This window comes from Boleophthalmus pectinirostris, unplaced genomic scaffold, assembly GCF_026225935.1.
Source record: "Boleophthalmus pectinirostris isolate CB_2022bp ecotype Guang Dong unplaced genomic scaffold, ASM2622593v1 HiC_scaffold_10, whole genome shotgun sequence".
NCBI lineage: Eukaryota > Metazoa > Chordata > Actinopteri > Gobiiformes > Gobiidae > Boleophthalmus > Boleophthalmus pectinirostris.
The window spans coordinates 15948423-15970347 of NW_026570971.1; the positions used below are offsets into that span (position 1 = coordinate 15948423).

Below are 21925 nucleotides of genomic sequence, written 5' to 3' on the forward strand. Positions count from 1 at the left end.
TTGTTCTTACTGCGATGTGATGGTGGTCCTTTGGCACGTTGAAGAAAGTGGGCAGGCGTTTGCTGAACCACATAGTGACCTCGCGGTTCATATTAACAGCAAAAGGTTCAAATCCCTCCTGAAGGCCACACATTGTGTAATATTTGAAAGTGCTGGCATCTTTCCCCAGGTTCATGCGCCCCACCTGGGAGAGGCCAAGACTGCAGACGGGGATGAATCCTGAATGACAAGTGGAGAGAAGATCAAAAAAGAAAAATAAACAGTGAAAAAGAAAGTGAGAGATTAAATAAAAGGGATTTTGGTAGTTGGGAGCCACTAAGATGTTTTACAAAGATTCACAGCTGGTCATTTTAGGTCAAAGTGTGAGGACCAGCAAGTATACATAATATACACAACATAATATAGATTTTTAATTCTCTCCAGCAAGTCAGCCAATACTTTATTGGCGGTATTTTGAGTTGAATTTATTAAAAAGCTCTGTACATGATGTAACATTTATGGTGCTCTGGAATGCTCCACCATATTGCAAATTTATCCATATTGCATTTATCCAATTCAATAGGTGTTTTTGTCGGTAAAAAAAAAAAAAGTTTCTGCAATCAATAATTATTAGTATTATTTATTTATTTATTATTATTCACATATTCAATATTTATATGGTAGACTTATATAAAGGATTATGGACAACCAATATGGCATACATCTTAGTCCATGTCAAACAGACATTTGGATCCCCGATCTCACCGTCTTCAGTCTCAAAGTCAGTGAAGCACAGCTCAGATCCTTTGGTTGTAATGAGGATCTCTCCGTTCAGAGTGAAGATCATAGACTTGTCCTCCATGTTGATCATACACCCCACCACATCTCCAGCGTGCCAGCAGCGTCCAAACAGACGGCTTCCCATGTTCAGACAATGGCCCTATTCAAAGTCAATGCATTAGCGAGACTGATTTGTCATTTTCACTGCCGAACACTAAAAACCACAGCAAATACGTGTGCAACAGCAGCATCCATCAAAATGCACCATCACGTCAGTAGTAATGTGCAGTGCTTACCCTGTGTCCGTCAAACACAAAAGCCAGCTTGTCCGTGCCAAGTTCCACATCTGGCTTACATCCAGGTCGAGCCCATCCCACTCTCATGTCACCTCCTGTCACTGCCTCGAATTCAAAGTACCACTTGCCCCTCTTTACAGCATATGTCCTCTCCACTCGGAAGAATCGGATCTTGTCAATACTGAGCCTCTCCACCACATGTCCTGATGAACCAGAGAGCCAAGACAATTTGCATGTTTAGTCATATTTTAGGGCTGTACAATTCAGGGAAATTTACAGGGTTTCCACTCTTTTTCAATGGCAAAATTTCAAAACTTTTCCATGACTTTTTCATGACCTAAAGTGAATTTTCCATGACCTTACGGCATGTGTAGAATTGATCATACTTTTAGAGCTAAGTATGAAATGTTAACCCTTTCCACTCACCTTACCTTAAAGGTTGTATGGAGGATTTTTTTTTGTTTCAAATTGTCAATGATAGCATTATAGAGGTGCAGTAGCCTTGTAATTATGATGACCAAAAAAAAGAGAATAAAAATTCATCAACTCTGGACGTGGTGGGGCCAGATAAACATTTGCCAATAGATAACGACACTGCCTCCTTATCTGTTAGCTGACAGGCTGTCAATCAAACTCCCTACGTTTCTAGCGTAACTGACTTGCCTGCGCGCCGCCGGTACGTGGTTTACGTACGCCTGTCACGCAGTCCACAGACGCAAGCCGCACAGACGCTGTTTACTCCACCAACGCAACAGTTCTTAGCGGCTTTTTTTACCTATATCTTCCTCGCAGTTAGCACAAAGTTTGTTGCAATGGCAGACAAGAATCCAGGAGCAGTTAGCCGCAAAAGAAAGTCTGTTTTTGAGATTGCTGAAAGAAGAAGACAAGGGGAAAAGCAGCGAAGCCAAACTAAGGTGATTCTTGTAGATTCATTCCAGCGATGGCGCAACTGAAGCAGACGCAGGGTCTAAAGACTGACGCATTGGTCGCCAAATTACTCCTGGACAGGTCACTTCTGCTTATTATGAAAACGTACTTTATTTCCAAGAGCTAGACAAAACGTTTTTCAGGACATGAAAGCGATATCCTATGTCTGAAAACGTAATTTTCAGTGCAAAGAAAGAGTCCGCTTGCTGCTGCGTGTTGTAGCTAGTTCATTCGCACTGAATCTCCGCGCAACCTTCTCTGCACCCCTTTCCTGCTCCTCTCCCCGCTGCCCGATCCGCTCTTCCCCTGCTCCTCACTTCTCCGGGCACGGAATCTCCGCGCACCCCTCTCCTCCTCTCCTCTCTCCTCTCTCCTCTCTCCTGCTCCGCTCTTCTCCCTGCTCCTCGCTTCTTGTCTGCGCACGAAATGTCCGCGCACCCGCTCCCCCCGCTCCTCACTTCTCCGCCTTGCCTAACCAACACTGTAGTTAGTTGTTTACAAGTCATGTGCAGCGCACCGGCTGTAAACAAACCTGTTTCTGGCGTAAAGAGGAGGCGGGAGGAGGCGTTTCTACGTAGGGAGCTGTGAGGGAGGGGGGGTGGTTTCACGCATGCGCAACATTTGAAAAAGGACAAACAGTCGCTGGATTTCTCGTTCCTTGGAAAATCCTCTATACAACCTTTAAGGCATTATAGTTTTTAACATTCAAAATACTGTCAATGCATTTATTGTCGTCTCTTTTAAACAAAAGATTCATACGTTTGGAAATAATCATAATAGCCGAATGATGTACTATTTCAATTGTCACTTTTATTGAAGAAGGCCCTGTATTATGCCATTTTCTGATCTGTGTTATAATGTTTCCTCATCAAAAACATGCCTGGGGTTGTGTTTTGTTTCATTCACACATGTTTAACTCACAAACTCAAATTTAGGCTGAGCTCTGTCTGTTCTGTCTGTTGCGCCTTGTGATGTTAAGTGGCAATACAGGAAGTGCTCTACTGTGTTTTAAAACTTCATACACCTTCACTAGAATCATCTGGAAAATTTCAGCCCTGGAATTGACGATCTCTGTTAAACAAAAGGTAAAACGTTGAAAACTGCTGCTTCATGACATCACAAGAGAACAGAGCAGAACAAAGCATTTTGAGCTTTGGAGATGTAGACAGACTAATAATTCAAGATTACTCGAACATGTGTGAATGAAACTGTGGGCAAGTAACAGCATTATAACGTGGCTAAAAGCTCACAAGAGTCACTTTTTCTTAATATGGGACCTTTAAAGAGTTCACTGTAGCCCTGTAACTTTGTAGTATACACAGCTGCAGTCATATTCTGTAAAGTATGAGATTCATGCATTAGATTATCAGTTTATATTCCTGTCTCGTCTCAAAAGCTAATGACTGTGTTTAAACTGTGCTCTGTGAACTGAACCCTGATTTGAAAAGCTGGATCACATATAAATTGTACTTGCAGTACTTGTTAGGAAAATTCAATATTTTTTTTCAAAAATTATACAGCCCTAGTTTATTTGATCAAGACCAAAGAGGAAGATTTTTCCCAGCATTCCCTAAACCATCCAATAAATAATGCAAGTACAGTTCTTTCATTATAAACTCAGAACGCAGAATCCTTTATCTTCTGGACAAAATGAAACCACACTAAATCCATTGCCCTCATTCTACAGAGAGGCGTTTTATTAATTGAATTAGAAAAAACAGCCCTAATAAGCACATTTCCATACATTAAACCCACCGCTTTCCTGGTCTGAGGGCTCAATATTATAACCGTAACCAATCAGGGTACGGATGGCCTCCCGCAGGCTGTCCCTATTCGACTTCTTGGTGCGCTCATCCAGCAAAACATAAGGAACCAGTCGAGGGTTCCGCTTGTTCTTCACATCCTGCAGAGAGAGAGGAGAGGAAAGCAAATACAAACAGAATACTGTTCAGACTGGAAATAAAAGGCTCCACTCATGGGACGATCAGGCAACTCTTGTGTTTGTTACATCTCAGCTGTCACTATCGGAAATGGAGAATTTAATTGGCCATGAGTTACAACTGGGGTTCTGGGACCACTTAACAGTATGTCTGCTGTGTGTCTGTGGGAGTGTTACAATTGTGTGATCATTGATTTATTAGATTCAGTGTAATTACATAACAATTGCTCCCATTAACACCGATAGAAAGACTGCAAACTACAAAAAAGGGGATAAGAACCAAAAGAAATAATAATGGAAAATGCACTGGATTTCAGATGTATTTAGTTGAATATTGTAGACTGTAATCTTTATGTATGATTTAAAATTCAACTCATATTTGAAAAAATACAAACATTTATGCCTAACACAACTATAATAAAAGATTTTGCCAGACAACACAGGAAATCTCATATGCAGTGCAGTCAATTAAATAGAACTGCCCTGTGCTCTCATACCTGCTGTATGCCATAGGTCCAGCCCTGTTTGATGCGGTCCTTGGCCCACACATTATGGGCATTCTCTGCCAGCTTGTCCACCAGCAGCTCCTGACCAGGGGTTAGTTTAATGTCTCCCAGATCCAGAGGAGTGGGTTTGTAGCCATTTGACATCATGTAGCTGCAACAACAGATATACAATGAGCAATGTATGTATTTTTATTCTAAGGCTTTTAAAGGCCCTATATTATGCTATTTTCTAATCTATGCTATAATGTTGTACATACATGGAGTTTCATTTACACATGTTTAGCACCCAAACTTATTTTAGTTTATTCTCTTCAATAGAAAACACTCTGTTCCTCTAAGTGCTCCACAGAATTTTTAAACATACACGTTCATTAGAATAATCTGGATGATTTCCACCCTGGAATACAGATAAAATAATAACTGTAAAACATAATGCAGTATTTTGGGGTTAAAATTATATTAAAGTTACATTTAATATGCACAGTATGTAATTTATTTTGCTATATGTAAATATTTGTAAATATATAATATATAATATTTGATCAGTGTACATAAACGACCACATCATTTTTGAAACTATGTAAAGAATAGGGGTGGGTTTATGTAATTTTTTCTTCTTCCCACACCTTTTTGAGAAATGTGTTTTTCTGTTGTTTACAATGTATATGTAATATGTATGATTATTGTTTCTCTCTTGGCACAAACTTGAAATAAAACAAATAAATCAATCAATCAAGTTGCCAGTTTCTATAAAATAAAAGGTAAAAGATAGTTGTTAACTTGAAAACTAGTACTACATGTCATCACAGTGTCAAACAGGGCATTCTTTTCTTTGGACATCTAGACAGACTAATAAACCAGGATTACTCAAATATGCATGAATGAAACAAAACACAACTCCATGTAACAGCAATAGAACATGAAACACAGGAATCCTGTTGCGTAAAACAGGACCTTTAAATATTTATAATGACTTACTTCTTTGGTAGTTTTATCTTTTTGAGAGATTCATCAGCATTGGGATTGATGTGAGCAACGCGACAGCCCAAAGCTATGAGAGTCCTGTGGGAATACAGTAAAACATGAAGAAGGCTTTTGGCAGATGTTTTTATGCTACCTCTGAATTGACTTTTTACACACACACACACACACACACACACACACACACACACACACACACACACACACACACACACACACACACACACACAAAATACTAGCAGTCAACGGCCGTGAAGCTGTTATAGTATAAAAGGTGAGTGTCCCAATCTGTAAGGAGAAAAGGTCACGTGCTCCCTCAGGATTTCAGAGTGTGAAGAGCTTCAGTCACTTTTCCTTTGCACTTTGTCAGACATTAGGTACAGGGAAATGACTTGGTGTAGAATCCATCAGACCAACTTGTAGAAGATTGGCTTGGACAGGCATGAACTTGAAGGTCTGTTTTGCAATTACTGTCCATTCATTGTTTAGATGCTACAAAATATGGCAACAAGAAAAGAGCTATTTCTATACACATTGGCCTATTGAGTATTTATAGTATGTTTAAAGGTATATAACGTAACTTTGGGAATGTGGTGTTATTTAGCATGGCTCCAGTCAAATGAAGCTCACTCAGGCTAGAAGTTACAGGGCCAAATTTTGAGTCATATCATATTAGGAATAGGAATTAATTTAGAATCATGTAGAGTGGGGCAATATGAACATTTTATGACCAAAATGAGGAGCCTGACAGCAGCAGTTACAGAGAGAGAGATGTGACAATTTTTTAATACAAAGTGAATTGGAATCAGAGTTGATGGAGCTGGAAGTCTCATTCTGACTTAATTTGGTTGAGATCATAACTATTCTAACTATTAATTATAGATTTAAACCAATCAAGATGCAATTTGCTAGGAAAAGTTGAAAAATATGCCAAAAATTACAGGATGAAGAGAGTTTAAACATACTGATGACATTACATTAGGGAGAGTTCTACCCAAAACAATTTACAAGCAAGAAGCACATTTAGTGCTGACAGTTTCAACATGATTTCAACCAAATAAACATGTTTTCTTACATTTGTATTTGTCAGATAATAATTTCTGTGTATGTTAGAGGAGTTTTGCTAGGTAAGTTATGGAAATCCCTAATATGATGTCACATATTGTAAACCTAAAACATTGGGAAAATTGGGAAAACAAGTGTGAATGTTTTTTGCAAATATCTAAAAATAAAATGATCCTAACTGTTTTTTAGTCAAATGAGTTGTCTAACCCATTACGATATAAATAATTAAAATATGTCTAAGTAAAATAGTTCATGTGTTTATTTCAGTGCAATGTGTACAACAGTAAATCATTGGTCCAAACTACTTTTAAGAAGACTTGGAAGAGGTCTCTATGGGATTCAATTAGCTGAGCCAATTGCTGAGCTGTGGCCTGACGAATGGACAGCAATCAGAGAGTGTCAAACTGTCAGGAGAAGAAGCAACACTGCAAAACACACACAGCCGGCTAAAGGTCGGCCTAACCTGACCTCAGCTCTACTGCCAGCTCATTAAATCAAGTCTTTCACCTCAGAAACCCTAGAAAAACAAAGATAAATGCAAGCTAATTACATACTAATGAATTGGACTCCTCTCCCACTGGTAATTGTTGTGTCTTGCTTTCAAAACTACAGTCTGGACAAACAAATCCATAAGTTTAACCTACTTGAGAGTTTCTGTTGACATCTGCAAATTGTAGTTCTTTTCCGTTTCAGGGAGCTTGGAGAAATCCACCAAACACGGATGCTGCCGCTTGTTATCGTCTCTTATCTAAAAGAAAAAGAAGCAGACAATTTTTCTCTGCTAATGGCTGAAAACAAAACACCCCAAGCGTACAAGTTTGCACATTTAAACCATTGGCATTGTGTGAGCCAATGGGAGGGCAGGGATGCAGTCTAAAATAGTAGGAGTCTAGTCATAGTGATAAGACAGGGTAGGTTAGTGAAGATGTCATGAAGGATAGGGTAGCATGTTTTCTTGGGAGAGACAGAAAGGTGTTTGACTGGAATACCAAGTGAGAGGTGCAATGTCTCTCTCTGGGGGTTGTACTTGATGCCAAATATTCCCTTTGGCATTGCTGCTCAGAGGAGGCGGGATGGCAATGGTGGATGTTTACCAAGAAAACATGCAGCGCTAGGTGCAGCTGTGGGTGTGGGGCCAATGAGCAAGGCCAGCTCTTCTATGGATAGAAAAAAGCATTTGGAGCTAAATCTGGAGGAACCAGTCTATAGCACGGAGGAAAGGCTGAAATGGCTTGGGCATTGCCATTTGAAGTTGTATTTTTTATTTTTATTTTTTTCTAGTAGTATTACTAAGGATTTATTATTTTTCATGTTAAGTTTTCAGCCTAAAATATGATAATTCTATACATTATTATATATTTTTACCATATACCAAAGGAAATGTGCTGGGAAGTAATAAAAAATTATTACAAATGTATGTATTTTGACTAAAAATCTGACATAAATTACCCTAAAAAAGAAGACTGTTTAGACCAGAACTGCCAGTCCTATCTACATATTTTCTACCGTGTGTGACTCACATAACAAAAAGCTTTTCAATAGAAAGTACACCATGGCCATTGCTCATAATGGAGCTCTTAGTGGAAGATTTGTCAAAATACAGACTTAAGAGCTTATTGTGGGCTGCTATACACCAGTGAGGCAGAACAGGACGCTTTTGAAACACTTTTACTTACCTCATGGACAAAAGTGAGCCATGATCATTCTAGATTTTGGATATTTTTAGAAAAAGGATTCTCTAAAAGTGCATAATTGATGTTGTCCGAGCAAAGTGTCCTGTTCTACCTAATATCAACAATTTCTCTACTGCTACTAAACACACACAATGATTTAGAATGGTCTAGTAACACCCTAAGATGAGTATGGAGAGTTCAAATGTAAAATGACTTGTTTCTTGTCACTTACCCTCTGTTTGAAGTGAACCGCAAATTATAAAAGAGAAAGCAAGATGACGTACAGGCTTTTGGGGATGGCTCATTGCTAGCATTGCTGTCAAGTATTGCACTTCAAGCTGCTCTTTGTATAGATGTGTGCAGGTGTGTATTTGTGATGTGTGTTGGTCAAATGTATGGCTTATGTTTTGGTTGATGACTCAGGGGTTACTCTTCTTACCTTTCCGTATGACCATCCAAGTTCAATCTTATTCATGCCCCATAGCTCATGGATGTTCTCAGCGAGCTTGTCTCGGACTTTCTCCAAGTGTAATGGCATGACAACCTGACAGAAAGGTGTCATTTCAGTAAATCAGCGGTACACACAATATTGAGATTGGAGAAGGGATCTCATTACTTGGCTGGTTTCCACTGGTGAAGGGATGAATGAAGCCTGGGACATAAATTGTGTAGTTCCCAGAAGGTCTCTCACTCCCTCCACATCTCTCTTATACTCTTTCACAGGTTCCACTTTCATCTTCTCTTTGGGCAGCAGAGCTTCATAACAGGGAGCGTAACCTGACGGAGGGAGGAACTTGAAGTCCCCATGTCGACCACCGAAAAGGAAACGTGCCCTATGAACAAGAAATAAGAGGCCAGTTATTTCCTAGTTTAAAATTAAATCAGCAACTAAGCAATATCTTTGTAGCCAGGCTGGTGCCACCTAATGCCTCCGCTTAATTCTAGCAACTAAGTCAGGAATCGGAATACACTAGACGGTTTGCAAGAACCCCGGAAATGCGAATCCGGGCACTAGCCAATCAGCGAAGAGCCACGCATTCTGTGTATGCAATGATTCCCGAGGTTGAGGATTTAAAGATAATGTTTGGTGAATTTCACCAAGGGGAATGACATTATTGCCCTTCTTCCTACAGGATTTGGGAAAATCTTAAAATACCAGTTAGCCCCGTTAGCCCCGCCTACCATTAAGCAAACGAATTCTAATGCTGCGAGGTCAGAAGGTTTCCACAAAGTGAAACTGGCTGATGAATCAGGCTAATATCTTTGTATGTGTGTGGCCCAAATCTGTGTTATTAGGTCAAATTCATGTAAAATCTCAAGACTCAGGAGTGACCTACATTAAAGTCAATTGGAATGGTCACAATTATCAGAGTGTGCCAAAAATGTCACACGTTATTGCTACATTTTACAAAGTTTTGATCTAAAATATTTGCAGTATATTAGAATCCAGTTTGTTTAAAACAAAAAGCTGTAGGACAATACAGTCGATCCAGTATCTTCTCTCTGTATGGAAATCAGCCCCTCTTATCTTGGTGTGTTGTTGTCTTGTCATAGCTATACCGTTGCTGGGCAACCACAATGACTCCAGTAAATCACCACCCTCTAGTCAACAAGCACATAAGTGGTCTGGTTTGGTAACAATTCAAACATGAAGTGGTCAGTTAATTTGACTTTAAAATATGCAACACTGTGATTAGGATCCATCAGAAATTCAGTTTATGAAACGAGATTACATCAGCAGATAAAATCAGTCTGGTCTCTTTCAATCCAGACTGAACATTGTGATGCTAAAGGCACTGACTCCACAAAGAGATTCAGACAAGGATTTATATGAAAAACTGATGAAGCTTGAAACTAAATTTTTAGGTCATGCCAATCAAACCTTCTGTGGTCACTATAGCAACCAGCCAATACAATTTTGGACCTGGTTTGAGGCAATAAACCTGGACTCTGGAGTGGGTAGATGAGGTTATTGGGCAAACTGTCCCTTTGTCAGAGTATATCATATTACTGACACTTCTCTGCTTATATTAAATCCATCATGAATACTTGGAGGCACATGGAATTGGGAGCAGTGAATATGCATTACCTGACTCCTGCAGAGAAGCTGACCACAGGGAAGAAGAGTCCATCTGTGTTGAAATTCTCAAACATCCCCTGGACCGGCTGCCCGTTGATTCGGAAAGAAATACTCGGAGCTCCCAAGTCCAGACAGCAGCTGACCACATCCTCCGAGGTCAGGATATGTTGGTTAATGGATGCTACAGCCCGCGGGATACGGCCTGTTCAGAACACACACACACACACAAGCGATTATGTGAAATACGAGCCAGAGAGTGAGGCTGGCACAGATTTACACACACGCTCACACGTTTCAGTGCTTTCTGGAGACATTATATTGACATACATTCTGAGATGTAGAGACTGGAGATATAAATAAGTTTAATCATAGTTATATCTTGCCTTAACCTATTTGAAAATCTGAACGTCATGAAGGATTTACGTCATGGGAATTTGATTTTTGGCCCCATAAGCGAGGCAGGTCCGCATGAATTAGGTGTGTATATAGATTTTAGTCCACACAAGCGATTATTACCCACCCATTCATAATAGTACACACTGGGCAGGGAAAAAGGGCATGCAGAAGGATGTATAGACTCTATGTTACTATTCATCTTAAGGTGGAAGGTCTGACTTATGCTTTTCTCCATGGAAATGTTATTGCTTTGTCTAGAATGTTTCACGGTGTGGTATTAAACATTTCTATCTTCAAGGAGACTAAATTAGATGAAGTTACAGGTCAGATCTGTGGAGAGGTGACCCTGTTCACTGTCAGAATGCCTAGTTTTCAAGGTCATTTTGAGTTATACAACCACCTTTAATTGTAAAATGTAAAATAGAGCTGTGTACCTTTAAATACACCATATTTTTAGATTCAAAGTTCACATTAGATCATAATCCAGAGGTGCACAGTGTTATTAAAAGGCATTGTATAAAAAGGTTAGAATTTCTCCTGAAACAGCTACTCTATTACTCATCGGGGGAGGTGTGTATCAGGCCTAAACATCTCTAAAGCCTAGTTACTATTTATCTTAATTTCTTTTTTCTACATTCAAAGTTAGACCACCCTCCCTCCCAACCAGCACCCCCTATTGTTATTAAAAAAATTATTAAATTATTTTTTGTTTATTTATTTTTGGTTGTCATGCATTAGTTTTGTATTGTATAGTATTTTTGTATTGTACTTTTGTTATTATTAATTTTGTCTTGTCTTTTGTCTGCAAAGAAAACAAAAACAAACAGAAAAACAAACAAAAAAGACATTCTTTTATAACCCTTAGTTGCACAGCTGTATTCTACTCCATTACTCATCAGAAGGAGTCGTGTATCAGGCCCAAGCCTCTATAAAACCTGCATAAATACCTGTTTATGTATTTCCATAAATAAATTTAATCAACCTGAGTTTGCAATACACTTGACTTTCTTACCTGACCAGAGATGTAGCCCATCAAATCCGTAGGAGTAGAGGTCATCTCCGACTCCATTCCCCCCCCAGCCTTCTCCCCCTCCAGGGTACGGAGCGTAGCCCTTAGAATTGGCCCACCCCACGCGCAGGTGAGAGGGCTCGCTGGTCACAAAGTGGTCCACATGGTCTATCATCAGCTCATAGTACCACTTCTTGTACTGTGCCGAGCCCTCGCTGACGCCCAGGAAGATGTTGGGGCGCATACTGATGAAGAGGAGAACAAAGATCAGATGGGGTTGCTCATTTTGCACTTTTCCTCTTTGCCCTGGGAGGTTAGGGAAATTAATTTAGTTTTAATTGGCTTCTAATGTCCCCAGTTCACAAAGTGCAGAGTCAATCAATTTGTTTTGATGGAATTCAAAAAGAGTCAAGTACATAAATGGAATTGTCAAGATAATAACGCTATATTTGCTTTGCAGAAGTATGACTCTATGGTAATGAACAGTGCTTTTAAAATGCACTGTGATGTTAACTTGTTTATGTATGCTCCCAGCTCTAAATGAATACAAATAAATAAAAAAAAAACTAGCAAATAAGCACTGCAGAAATGATAGTTTGAATTATCAATTATCAAATCGCAAGGGTTACATTTGTTATTTTGAGACCTCTACAAACCTGTTCTGAAATGTCTGTGAATCTTCTATTAATTTAACAGTTCATATGACAGTTTTCTCTCATTCTCAGACTCACAGTTATGTTAGTTAACACTCCTGGGTGTGCACAGTGAACAGAGCCTTGATTTGAAAACAAATCACAAATCTAATCACAATCGTCAAACTTCAACAGAAATGTGCTTTTTTCCCAAAAATGTTGCCACTCTAAGCAAATCTTTTTGACATTTTGTACTATAATCAGTGGTGGAACATGACAAAGTAAAAGTAGTAAAGTACTGTACTTAAGTATATATTTTAGGTATGACTCAGTACATTTTAAGTGGATACTTTCACTTCACTACATTTGAGAACAGGTATCTTTCTACTCCACTAAATTATTGAATAGGACTGAAAAGTAAAATTATTTTTCATTATTGTTTGAGAGCTGCTGAAAAGGCAGATTTTTTTAAATCAAGTTCATAATTTGAGGAAACAAAAATATACAAAAAACAGCTAGAAAACCTATCAATTCAGTTGTTTCTATTGAGCAAAATCCAGCCCAAATCTTTATCAAAATCTGTACTTTTGAAGCTTCATTACATCTCAAAATTAATTTGATTTTCCATATGATACTTTCACTTTTCCTTGAGTAATTTTTTACCTACTTTTACTCAAGTAACAAAAGAGAGTACCTCTTTCTCCTCTGACTATAATGCATTAATGTTTAAAATCTTTCACAATAATACATGATAGGCAGACTTTCCTAACCTTTGCACATCATTGACCAGTTGTGTCTGGAGCAGGAGATCTCTCTTGGGAAGCAGGTGGTCACATATGAGGTTCTGATTGGTCCTCACCGCGACGCTATTGCACACGCACAAAGAGCAGAGCACGTCTAGAATCTGAAAGAAAGCACACACGAGCCACTTTACACTGACACCAGCGCTAACACCTGATCCCATAATGACCCTTATTTACTCTGCTGTACACAGGGCGCGGATCTGTACCTTCTTGTCAAAATTACTCATTATCGTGTCCATAATGGATGTCTGGGGAGCGGGGAAGAGTGCAGCATAATTACTCAAAAATGCTTGTTGGGGTAAAAACATGTCTCCTTAACAAAGCTATTAAATTAAATGGGCTTGCAGAGGTGATCAGCCAGGGCACCAGCATTATAAGCTATTTCATATTTTTTATTAACCCTTGACAACAGCTAAACTTCTCGCAAGGTTCTGTCATGGATGGGAGTATTTGCGTATTAGTGCACAAAAAGGAGAAGAAGTGACACAGAAACCCTAAGGGAATAGTTATGGAAATAAATATGAATCCAGTGAAGCATTTTGGAGAGGATAATAAGGAGATGGGAAAGATACAGGATCAACATACAGAGCTGCCGTGTGCTTTCTTCCTTGAATAAAAGTTCCAGAGAGGTAAGGGATGTGGAATATTTATCATGGATACTTTTTTTTTTATACTAGTGGGGTACTTCTTGTTAGATTTGAGTTGTAGGTAGGTGAAAACAACTGCTATGACTCTTTAAGTGTTTTATTTATTTGCGTTCATTAACAAATACTGTACATATAGAATAGTTCTTTGAGAAAAATCTTGCTTTAGGGTTATAGTGTCAGTTGCATAATAGTATTCAATATTATACCATATCTTTCGGACTATAAGGTGCAATTAAAATCCTTTAATTTTCTAAAAAATCAACGTTGCGCAATTTTCACATATATTCCACTGAGTTGCGTTCTTTAGTCCGACAGACGCTGACTGCATCAGTGCTGTTTGTTTCACTCATAGTTTATGCTAATTTGCCATGTGGTTTCCTTTCTGTAAAACGTAAACAAATTTGCGCAAAGCTGCATTAAAGGGACAGTCCGGAATTTTGGACATAGGACCTCATTTCCTAGTTATCCAGAGTGTTGGAGACGTGTGGAGACACTTTTTAAAATATTCCATCCAGTCCTTGTATTTGTAGAGGTCGCTGATACTAGGCTAGCGCATGTCAATGGTCATGGTTATCCTGCCACTAAAAACAGTCTTACCTACTCCACAAAACACCCAAAACAAATCTATTATTACGCCAGACTGTCGATGTGAATGTATGTGTCGATAGAATAATGTTTGAAATAAAACTAACCCTGCATCGCTGAATCGTCACATTGTGAGGGACTATTTTCTCATATATCAGTCCGCCACTGCCGAGCTTTCTATCAGGAAGTACAACTGGTTGCTGCTGCTCAGACATAAATCCTTCAAATGCAAGGTTGGTTTTACTTCTAAAATTATTCTATTGACACTGACATTTAGATTGACAGTCGGGTGCTTTGTGGAGTGTTTTTAGAGGCAGGATAACTATGGCCATTGACATGCACTAGCCGAGCACCAGCAACCTCTCCAAATACAAGGACTAGATGGAATATTTAAGAAAGTGTCTCCACACGTCTCAAACACTCCTATGTCCAAAATTCCGAACTGTTCCTTTAAACACATTATTACTCAATCTACATTTGAGTCCTCCTTGTAGGAATAAAAAAAGTCTCAAGTCTCCAGTGTTGTCCGTTTGTTTCACTTGATGTGGCTTATAATCCCTTGTGCCTTATGTACGACAACAGACTACAGAATTCAACATTATTATTACTGTAATTTATCACCTATATTTTTTGTCAGCAATATATCGTGCCTCAAAATGTGTTACCATGACAGGCTTAGGGTAGTGCTTTAAAATATTCCTTCAAAAATATTGGGATTGTGGTGGAACGTTCACCGATACTCAGAGGTTGATGGTTCGATCCTACAACCTAGACCACTGTTATTGTGCCATTTGAAATTAATGGACAATAAATATTAAAGACTGTTCTATGCAAATGCTATGAGCGCATGTACATTTTCGCTTGGCTTGTCATTAAAATCACCATATACCTCTAACTTCATTTCTATGCAGCAGTAATAAGTTATGATAATTACAGTACTAAACTTTAATGACAGTGTTGACCCCATTCATTGGGCGCATGCTCTCACCTTGTGGTTGCGTCCGTGCTTGTAGAGCAGTGAGATGATGGACTTGATGTGTCCTCTCTGGATGATGTTAAGGGCCTCGGGGCTCTCTATTAAAATGCAGTGCAGAACCTCCAGGATGCCTGCACAGTCACACAATCATTTTTAGGTACCTCAGGAGGCTCTATATTGTACTGTAAATCATTTTCTCCTATTCCGCACATGAGTAGTGAAAAGCATGACTTCAATACTTTTCACATAAAACAGAGCTGACGTCAAACAAACCAAAGCTATGCCCAAACCTATAAAAATAAAAATGTAGGCTGCTTCTTTTTGAGCAGATAGAGCCTGTATGCTTCAAATGAACAATTTAACTTTCCACCATAGCTGTAACTAGGAACACACCAATAAGATACCAGTATTGAATATTGGTCCTGATACTGAAACATTGTCTGGATCGACTTTCAAATATCAGTTCATAAGACTATTTACTGATAACAGTGGGTTTGAACTTTTATTTACACAAAACTATTCTGTAGGTACTTGAGAGATAAATAACAACTACATAACAGAGAGGGGTGTGTAAAAATATTAAAATATCAATATATCGTATTGTTTAATGTGATGATACAGTATCGATATCGTGGGCTGCTGTATCGATGTATCGCCAAGCGTATTTTTTGGTATATTTTACTAAATTATTTTGTTACAGTGCTACAGTTTTGTTGCTTGTTTAGTGGAAAGAAAAGAGACACATTTGACATTTTCACTGTTTTGATGATTAACATGTGTGTGTTTCATATTAACTTTGCACAAGAAGTGGTTTAACAAAGTATTACAGCCATCATTTAGCCATTATCTTTTTAAATAAACCGTATTGAATTGGTATGAAATATATCATATTGAACCAAAAGTGTACTGTATCGAGATATGCGTTGTATTGTGGCCTATGTATTGAGGTATGCATCGTATCGGCAAATTCTTAATGATACTCAGCCCTAATAACAGATTTGGATCAATCTGAGCAAAACCAAAACATGATGAATCTTATATATTGGCCTCCCCCAGCCAGCACCGGCCTTGGCCAAGGTCGACTGGTCTTCAACTCGTCCGGGAGAGACTGGAGCAGGAGGGAGGCTCTCCTCCTCCCCAACTTTCTCTACGGCCTTCACAGCTTTTGCCCCACCCAGAATTGGCAGGCGGGTCTGTTGTATCCAGCGCCCCCTAGCTGCAGGATCTAGAGGCTGCCTGTCTATATTTTGGGGTCAACGCCACTTCCCTCTCCTCCCCGGTTGCTAGTCTTGTCGTTATGTTTTTTACTGTGTTTTTGTTTGTATGTGCTCATGTTGCGGAGGGGTTTCTGTTTTTATTTGTGTACTGGTTCCAGATAGTTAGTGTCCCAGATTCCAGACAGTTAGTATAGTTTCCAGATTCCAGATAGTTAGTTGTAAAAAAGATAACTACATCAGATCCCAGATAGTTAGTAGTACAAAAAGATAATTATGTCACAGAGAGAAATCTCAAGACCCAACTGTTTAGCTTAGCTTTAATCACTGTAAAGTGGTATGTATTGCACTTTTTTGTGTGAAAAGCACTCTATAAATAAAGTTTGATTGATTGATCAGTTTTGCCATATTTTATTTGTTTTTTAAAGGAAATAAATGCTGTTCTCTGCACTGGTATCGGTTGATTTTGGGTATTGGCAGATACTTAAAGAATCGGAAATGGTATCAAAACTAAAAAGCTGAATAGGTGCAGCTCTAGTTGTGACTCTTTGCTTTGACTGTCACCACCAAAAACAGTAATAAGCCTATTTCAAAATTCCATTGGCAAATAATTGCAAGTCAATGTAAGTCAATGAATATTTATGCTCAAACTGCAGTTGATGGTGGAGTGATGTTGAACTAATCCACTTTGTATTCATGACTAGAGGTTCCTTCCAAAAAAAAAAAATACAACAAAACACAGCAGACTTGAGTCACTTTTTACAGCAGTTGCGTTCACATAAAAGCATGGATATCAAAGGAGTAGAGGCAGACAGAATACAGCCGTCTGTCTCACAAGAGCACAGTGTGTGAGTGGATAATGAGCTTACCTGAGGAGGACTCCAGTCTCTCCAGCTTGCTCACCAGCCAGTCCAGGTTATTGGAGAATTGTGTGCAGTTGTTCCTGTTCCCTCGTATCAGTGCCGCTGCAAGACACAGCAAATTGGATCCAGTTTACATTTCCACATTGGTTAAATGGAGGTCTGCAGATATTGAACTAGATGAATGTCAAGCGATAGAGGACACTTTGAAGCCGGGTGGAGTGTTTCCCTTACATATTAATTTGTGAGATGATTGTGTTAAAGTAAGAAAATGACAATGACCAAACACATAAATGCCCCAGCTTAAAAAGACAGGGTCACCTTAGAAAGACAGGGAAGAAAGGAGAAGGCGTCCCAAATCCACTTAGAGCTACACGTTATACATACTCAAGTGCGCAGGCAAAAACTGAGACGTGTCTTGTATAGTAACTAAATCAGTTTGAAGGACACGGGAGATGTGTGTTATAGTCATGAGCAACAAACCAAAATTAAGAAAACAAAAAACAACTATTTTCTTTATTATTTGTCTCCAAAACCAAAATGAAAAAAAACTGTTAACGATTCGTTTTTGGTTTTTTTTTTAGTTTTCGAGTTTGTGTTTAAATGAATAATGGAAAAAAAAGGATAATGGCCGTTTCCCATTTACTTAACGGACTGAACCAGAACTGAACCAGGACTGAACCAGGACTGAACCAGGACTGAACCAGGACTGAACCAGGAGTGTCAGGACAGGCTCAGAGTTGGTTGGATCTGTGTAGAAGTGACCCCACTTACAGTACAAATGCATGTTTTTCAAGGTATTTTTGCACACTTGTAGTTCAGTAAATAAATGCAAAATAGTTTAGTTTAATCATACTGCGGAACATTTCAAGCAAAGTCACATAATACATCTTTAACATCACTTATTGCTTGTAAAAGTTTGCTTCACTAGTGTTAAAGATTCATCTTGTTTTCTTGCGTTTACTGTATATCACTTTAAAATGTCTTTAAAATGTCTTTAAAATGCGCAGAATTGAAAGAGCCAAAACTATGCAGTGCTGCCAGGTCGTTTTAGTGAGATACGTCCATATCAGAGCGAGCATATGGCCCAAGAGCACGAGGTTAAAGGCATTCTGGATCAGCAGTACGCACGCACTGAGCTGTGGGAGAATAAATAGCACAGCAGGAGAGAGTAAAAGCAAAACCATGCTCTTTTATGGGCTCGAAAAACACCAGGGACAACTCCGATCTGAGGTGTGAGACTGGAGGCAGCTGCTTACCAGGCCATGAGGCTTCACAAAGATGGACACAAGATAGTCCAATATGGATTTTCTGAGCTAAAACCAATATCCAATATATGTCTTGCTGCTGATACTGATATTATGCTCACAGATGAACTTCACACTTTTGAAAAAATATGACCAAAACGTTGCAAGAATAATAATTTGTTGCATGGTTGTGTAAACATCCAGTCATATTTGTTGTTGCCCAATTGTTCTTCTGTTTCAATTTTTACTTATTAGATTGTTCAAAGAAACAAATCTGTGCAAATCAAGAATCGGGCTGGAATCGGACCACCTTTAAACGGTCCAATTAATTAACCAGTAGTTTGTAGCATGTGTCAAATGCGGAAGATATCTCCTCTTGTAACCTTCAAAACAAAATATGTCACTTCTTTTACCTGAGATAAGTACCAGTAATAGTTTGGTGCTTCGATTGTTGATTCTGAGAAACTCCATGCTGTTTCTGAGTCATATATATTGTTTTTTCTTCTTTTTATCCACCTGTCAATCACAGCCTCTGAAATCATGCAGACAGGATATGTCTCCAGCTCCACTCGTCTTTGCAAAGTTTTGTCAAAGTGTGTGGTTCTGGCTGGTCAGGTAACAAATCTGATGTACTGAGGACAAATTGGGAATGACACATTGGCTCGCGAGACTGAAGCAGCTGTGACAAATATTGGCTAAATCTTCAATTTGAAACAGTATGAAACCAATAAAAATATCTGGGGTGATATCCTCAAAGTTACTGACACTAATATTTCACCATCACTATACACAAGAAGCTGGTTTGTATACAATTTATCACCAAAAGTATGTGTATTATAATAATGTTGACATTAGTTAAAGATAAAAATCACATATAAAAGAGCAGCCTTACCCAGTAGTTCATAGAGCAGGTTGAGAATGTCTTTCCAAGCAGCTCCAGCCTCAGCTCCTGCACACTCGCCAAAGTGAGCCGCGCTGTTGTACACATTTAGACGGTCTATACAGTTGGACACCAGCGTGAGCATGCCCTGTGAACAGACATAGCAAAAAATATACAAACATATTATTAAAGGTCCTATATGATGCTACATTGACTCTTGTGAGATTTAATCCATGTTAGAATGTTGTTAGCTCCTCCAAAACATCCCAGGAGTTGTGTTTTGTTTCATTCACACGTTTGAGTGATCTTTTATTATTAGTCTGTGTACATCTTTTACATTTGTGTAAATTTTTTATTGTAGTTTTCACATGTTATCTGTATATATGTACAGTATATGTAACTGTTTCTTTTGTTTGTTGGCTTGTATGTGAAGCACTTTGGTCAGCTAAAGTTGTTTTAAATGTGCTATATAAATAAACTTGAATTGAATCGAACATCTCCAAAGCTCAAAATGCTCTGTTCCACTGTGTGAAACCTTTTATCTTTTGTTCAGTAGACATTGTCAATTCTTGAGCTGAAGTCATCCAAATGATTCTAGTTAAGGTGTATGGAGTTTAAAAACACAGTGGAGCACTTTCTGTATTACAGAGTGTTTTCTGTTTGAGAGAAGAACACAGCCTAAATGTGCAGGTTTTCTGTTTTCAGGTATGTTTGTGATGAGGAAACAGCATTATAACACTGATCATAAAATAGCATAATATAGGCCCTTTAAGGAGTACAGATAACGTTTTACTGACAATATGGATGCCTTTTCACTATGTAGCTGAAATTCAGAAGTCTAGAGTTGATGAATTGATGGAGGCAATTTAAGGTCCAGGAGCTTAGTGGAAAGCTTCAGTGCACTTGTCATCTGCAGTGGGAAAACTTATATTGCCATAAGTGCTGACTCTTTTAAAAACAATGACAGGAATACAAGATGGCATTGAAACTGCAACCAGTGTTCCATGGTTCCAATATTGCACTTTGTCTTTGAAAAACTCCCCCTCAGCTTTTAGTCCATCAAGCAGCCACTAACTGGAACAGAGTCAGAGTCGTACAGCGCATTTTCACTTTTAAAATTGTCATTTGCTGTATAGACTACTGTGTTTTCTCTGTATTAAAATGGAACATAACATGACATAAAGTTCACAGTGACTACTATAGATGCTGCCAGCTGGTCAAAGTTGCACACAATATGAAGAAAAGTGGAAAAGCTGTTTTCAAAAGAGAGCTTAAAAATAGACGTTTTTTGTTTTTATTCTAAACCTAATTCAGAAACCTTGAACCATTAATAGTGACTGCAATAGCAAGAGCAAAATATATTTTATATCTGTATTGTGTAGCACTTAGTAAACTGGTTTTATTTATGAAACCAGTGCTATATAAATAAAGTGGACTGAATTGCACTGCCTTAAAAATTCTTCAAGCCACTGCTCACTTTGGCATGAGATCCTCCTCCCCTCCCTATCCAATATAACATCTTCTTTATATTTGGAAGAGCCCGTGAACACTTAGAATTGGGGGAGAGACTCACTTCCTGCTTGAATAGGTTCTGGCGGTTCTTGAGTGAGCGAAGCTTGATCTGCCTCTCCTCGTGCTCCAGCTCAGCGTCTGGGAGCTGGAAATACGCAATGAGGTCATTCAAGGTCTGGAGCACCTCTTCCACAGGCAGCACCACCACCGCCCTGTTCTTCACGCCCAGGCAGTCCAGGTCTCTGTGGACACAGTGGAGATGAATCAACACACAAAGAACCCAACGCTACGGGAATAAAATGCAGATGAGGTCATTAAAACTAAATTGAATTCATGTTTTTAATATATAATTTACATATTTTTATTTTTTTACCAATAGAACAAAGAAGATAAAACAATAACAAAAAGGTCAGGCGTATCATTAAAGGTGCACTATGTAACTTCTCTATTAGGGATGTAACAATAACCGAAATGTCTTATATATTATCTTATATATATTATGTATTGTCTTATATATACTATATCGTCAAAGGGCTCTCAATAATATCGTGGACCATCACAGTATATTCAATTACAAGTCTCTGCTTAAATCAATAGTTATGGTGCAGCAAAAGAAGAGGAAACTATATAGACCATGATCCTTTGCTCAGTTTCAGTGCAGACTACATGAAGAAATAACTGTTATAAACATTTTTATTATGTTAAATGCATTTATTTTTTGGGGTTAAGTTTTATCAAGGTATTTTAAGAGGAATAAGTAGCAATATATATTGTGCCGAGAGACGTATATCGTGAAAAGAGATTTGGATATCGTTACATCCCTATTCTCTGTTGGAGGATCTACTACCTTTTCCATGAAGATTTTATTGCTTTACCTGAAATGTTCTATAGTATGGTATTAAATATACAGTATCTTTCTAGCATTTATTCTGTTCTAT

The 21925-nt window shown here is 38.5% G+C and overlaps 1 protein-coding gene across 1 annotated transcript in view; it reads right to left on the reverse strand.

The window, feature by feature from the left end:
• Positions 1–21925, reverse strand: part of LOC110155404 (ryanodine receptor 3-like) — a 150488-nt gene that overhangs the window by 63740 nt on the left and 64823 nt on the right. Inside the window, exons 15-30 of the mRNA XM_055155013.1 lie at positions 21049–21229; positions 19488–19623; positions 17358–17453; positions 15287–15405; positions 13034–13167; positions 11635–11876; positions 10236–10428; positions 8763–8979; positions 8577–8690; positions 7118–7221; positions 5406–5489; positions 4419–4578; positions 3738–3885; positions 1056–1258; positions 745–919; positions 11–219 (exon numbers count right to left, since the gene is read on the reverse strand). Of these exons, the coding sequence (XP_055010988.1) occupies positions 11–219; positions 745–919; positions 1056–1258; positions 3738–3885; positions 4419–4578; positions 5406–5489; positions 7118–7221; positions 8577–8690; positions 8763–8979; positions 10236–10428; positions 11635–11876; positions 13034–13167; positions 15287–15405; positions 17358–17453; positions 19488–19623; positions 21049–21229 (2515 nt within the window). The remainder of the gene's footprint in view (positions 1–10; positions 220–744; positions 920–1055; positions 1259–3737; positions 3886–4418; positions 4579–5405; positions 5490–7117; positions 7222–8576; positions 8691–8762; positions 8980–10235; positions 10429–11634; positions 11877–13033; positions 13168–15286; positions 15406–17357; positions 17454–19487; positions 19624–21048; positions 21230–21925) is intronic.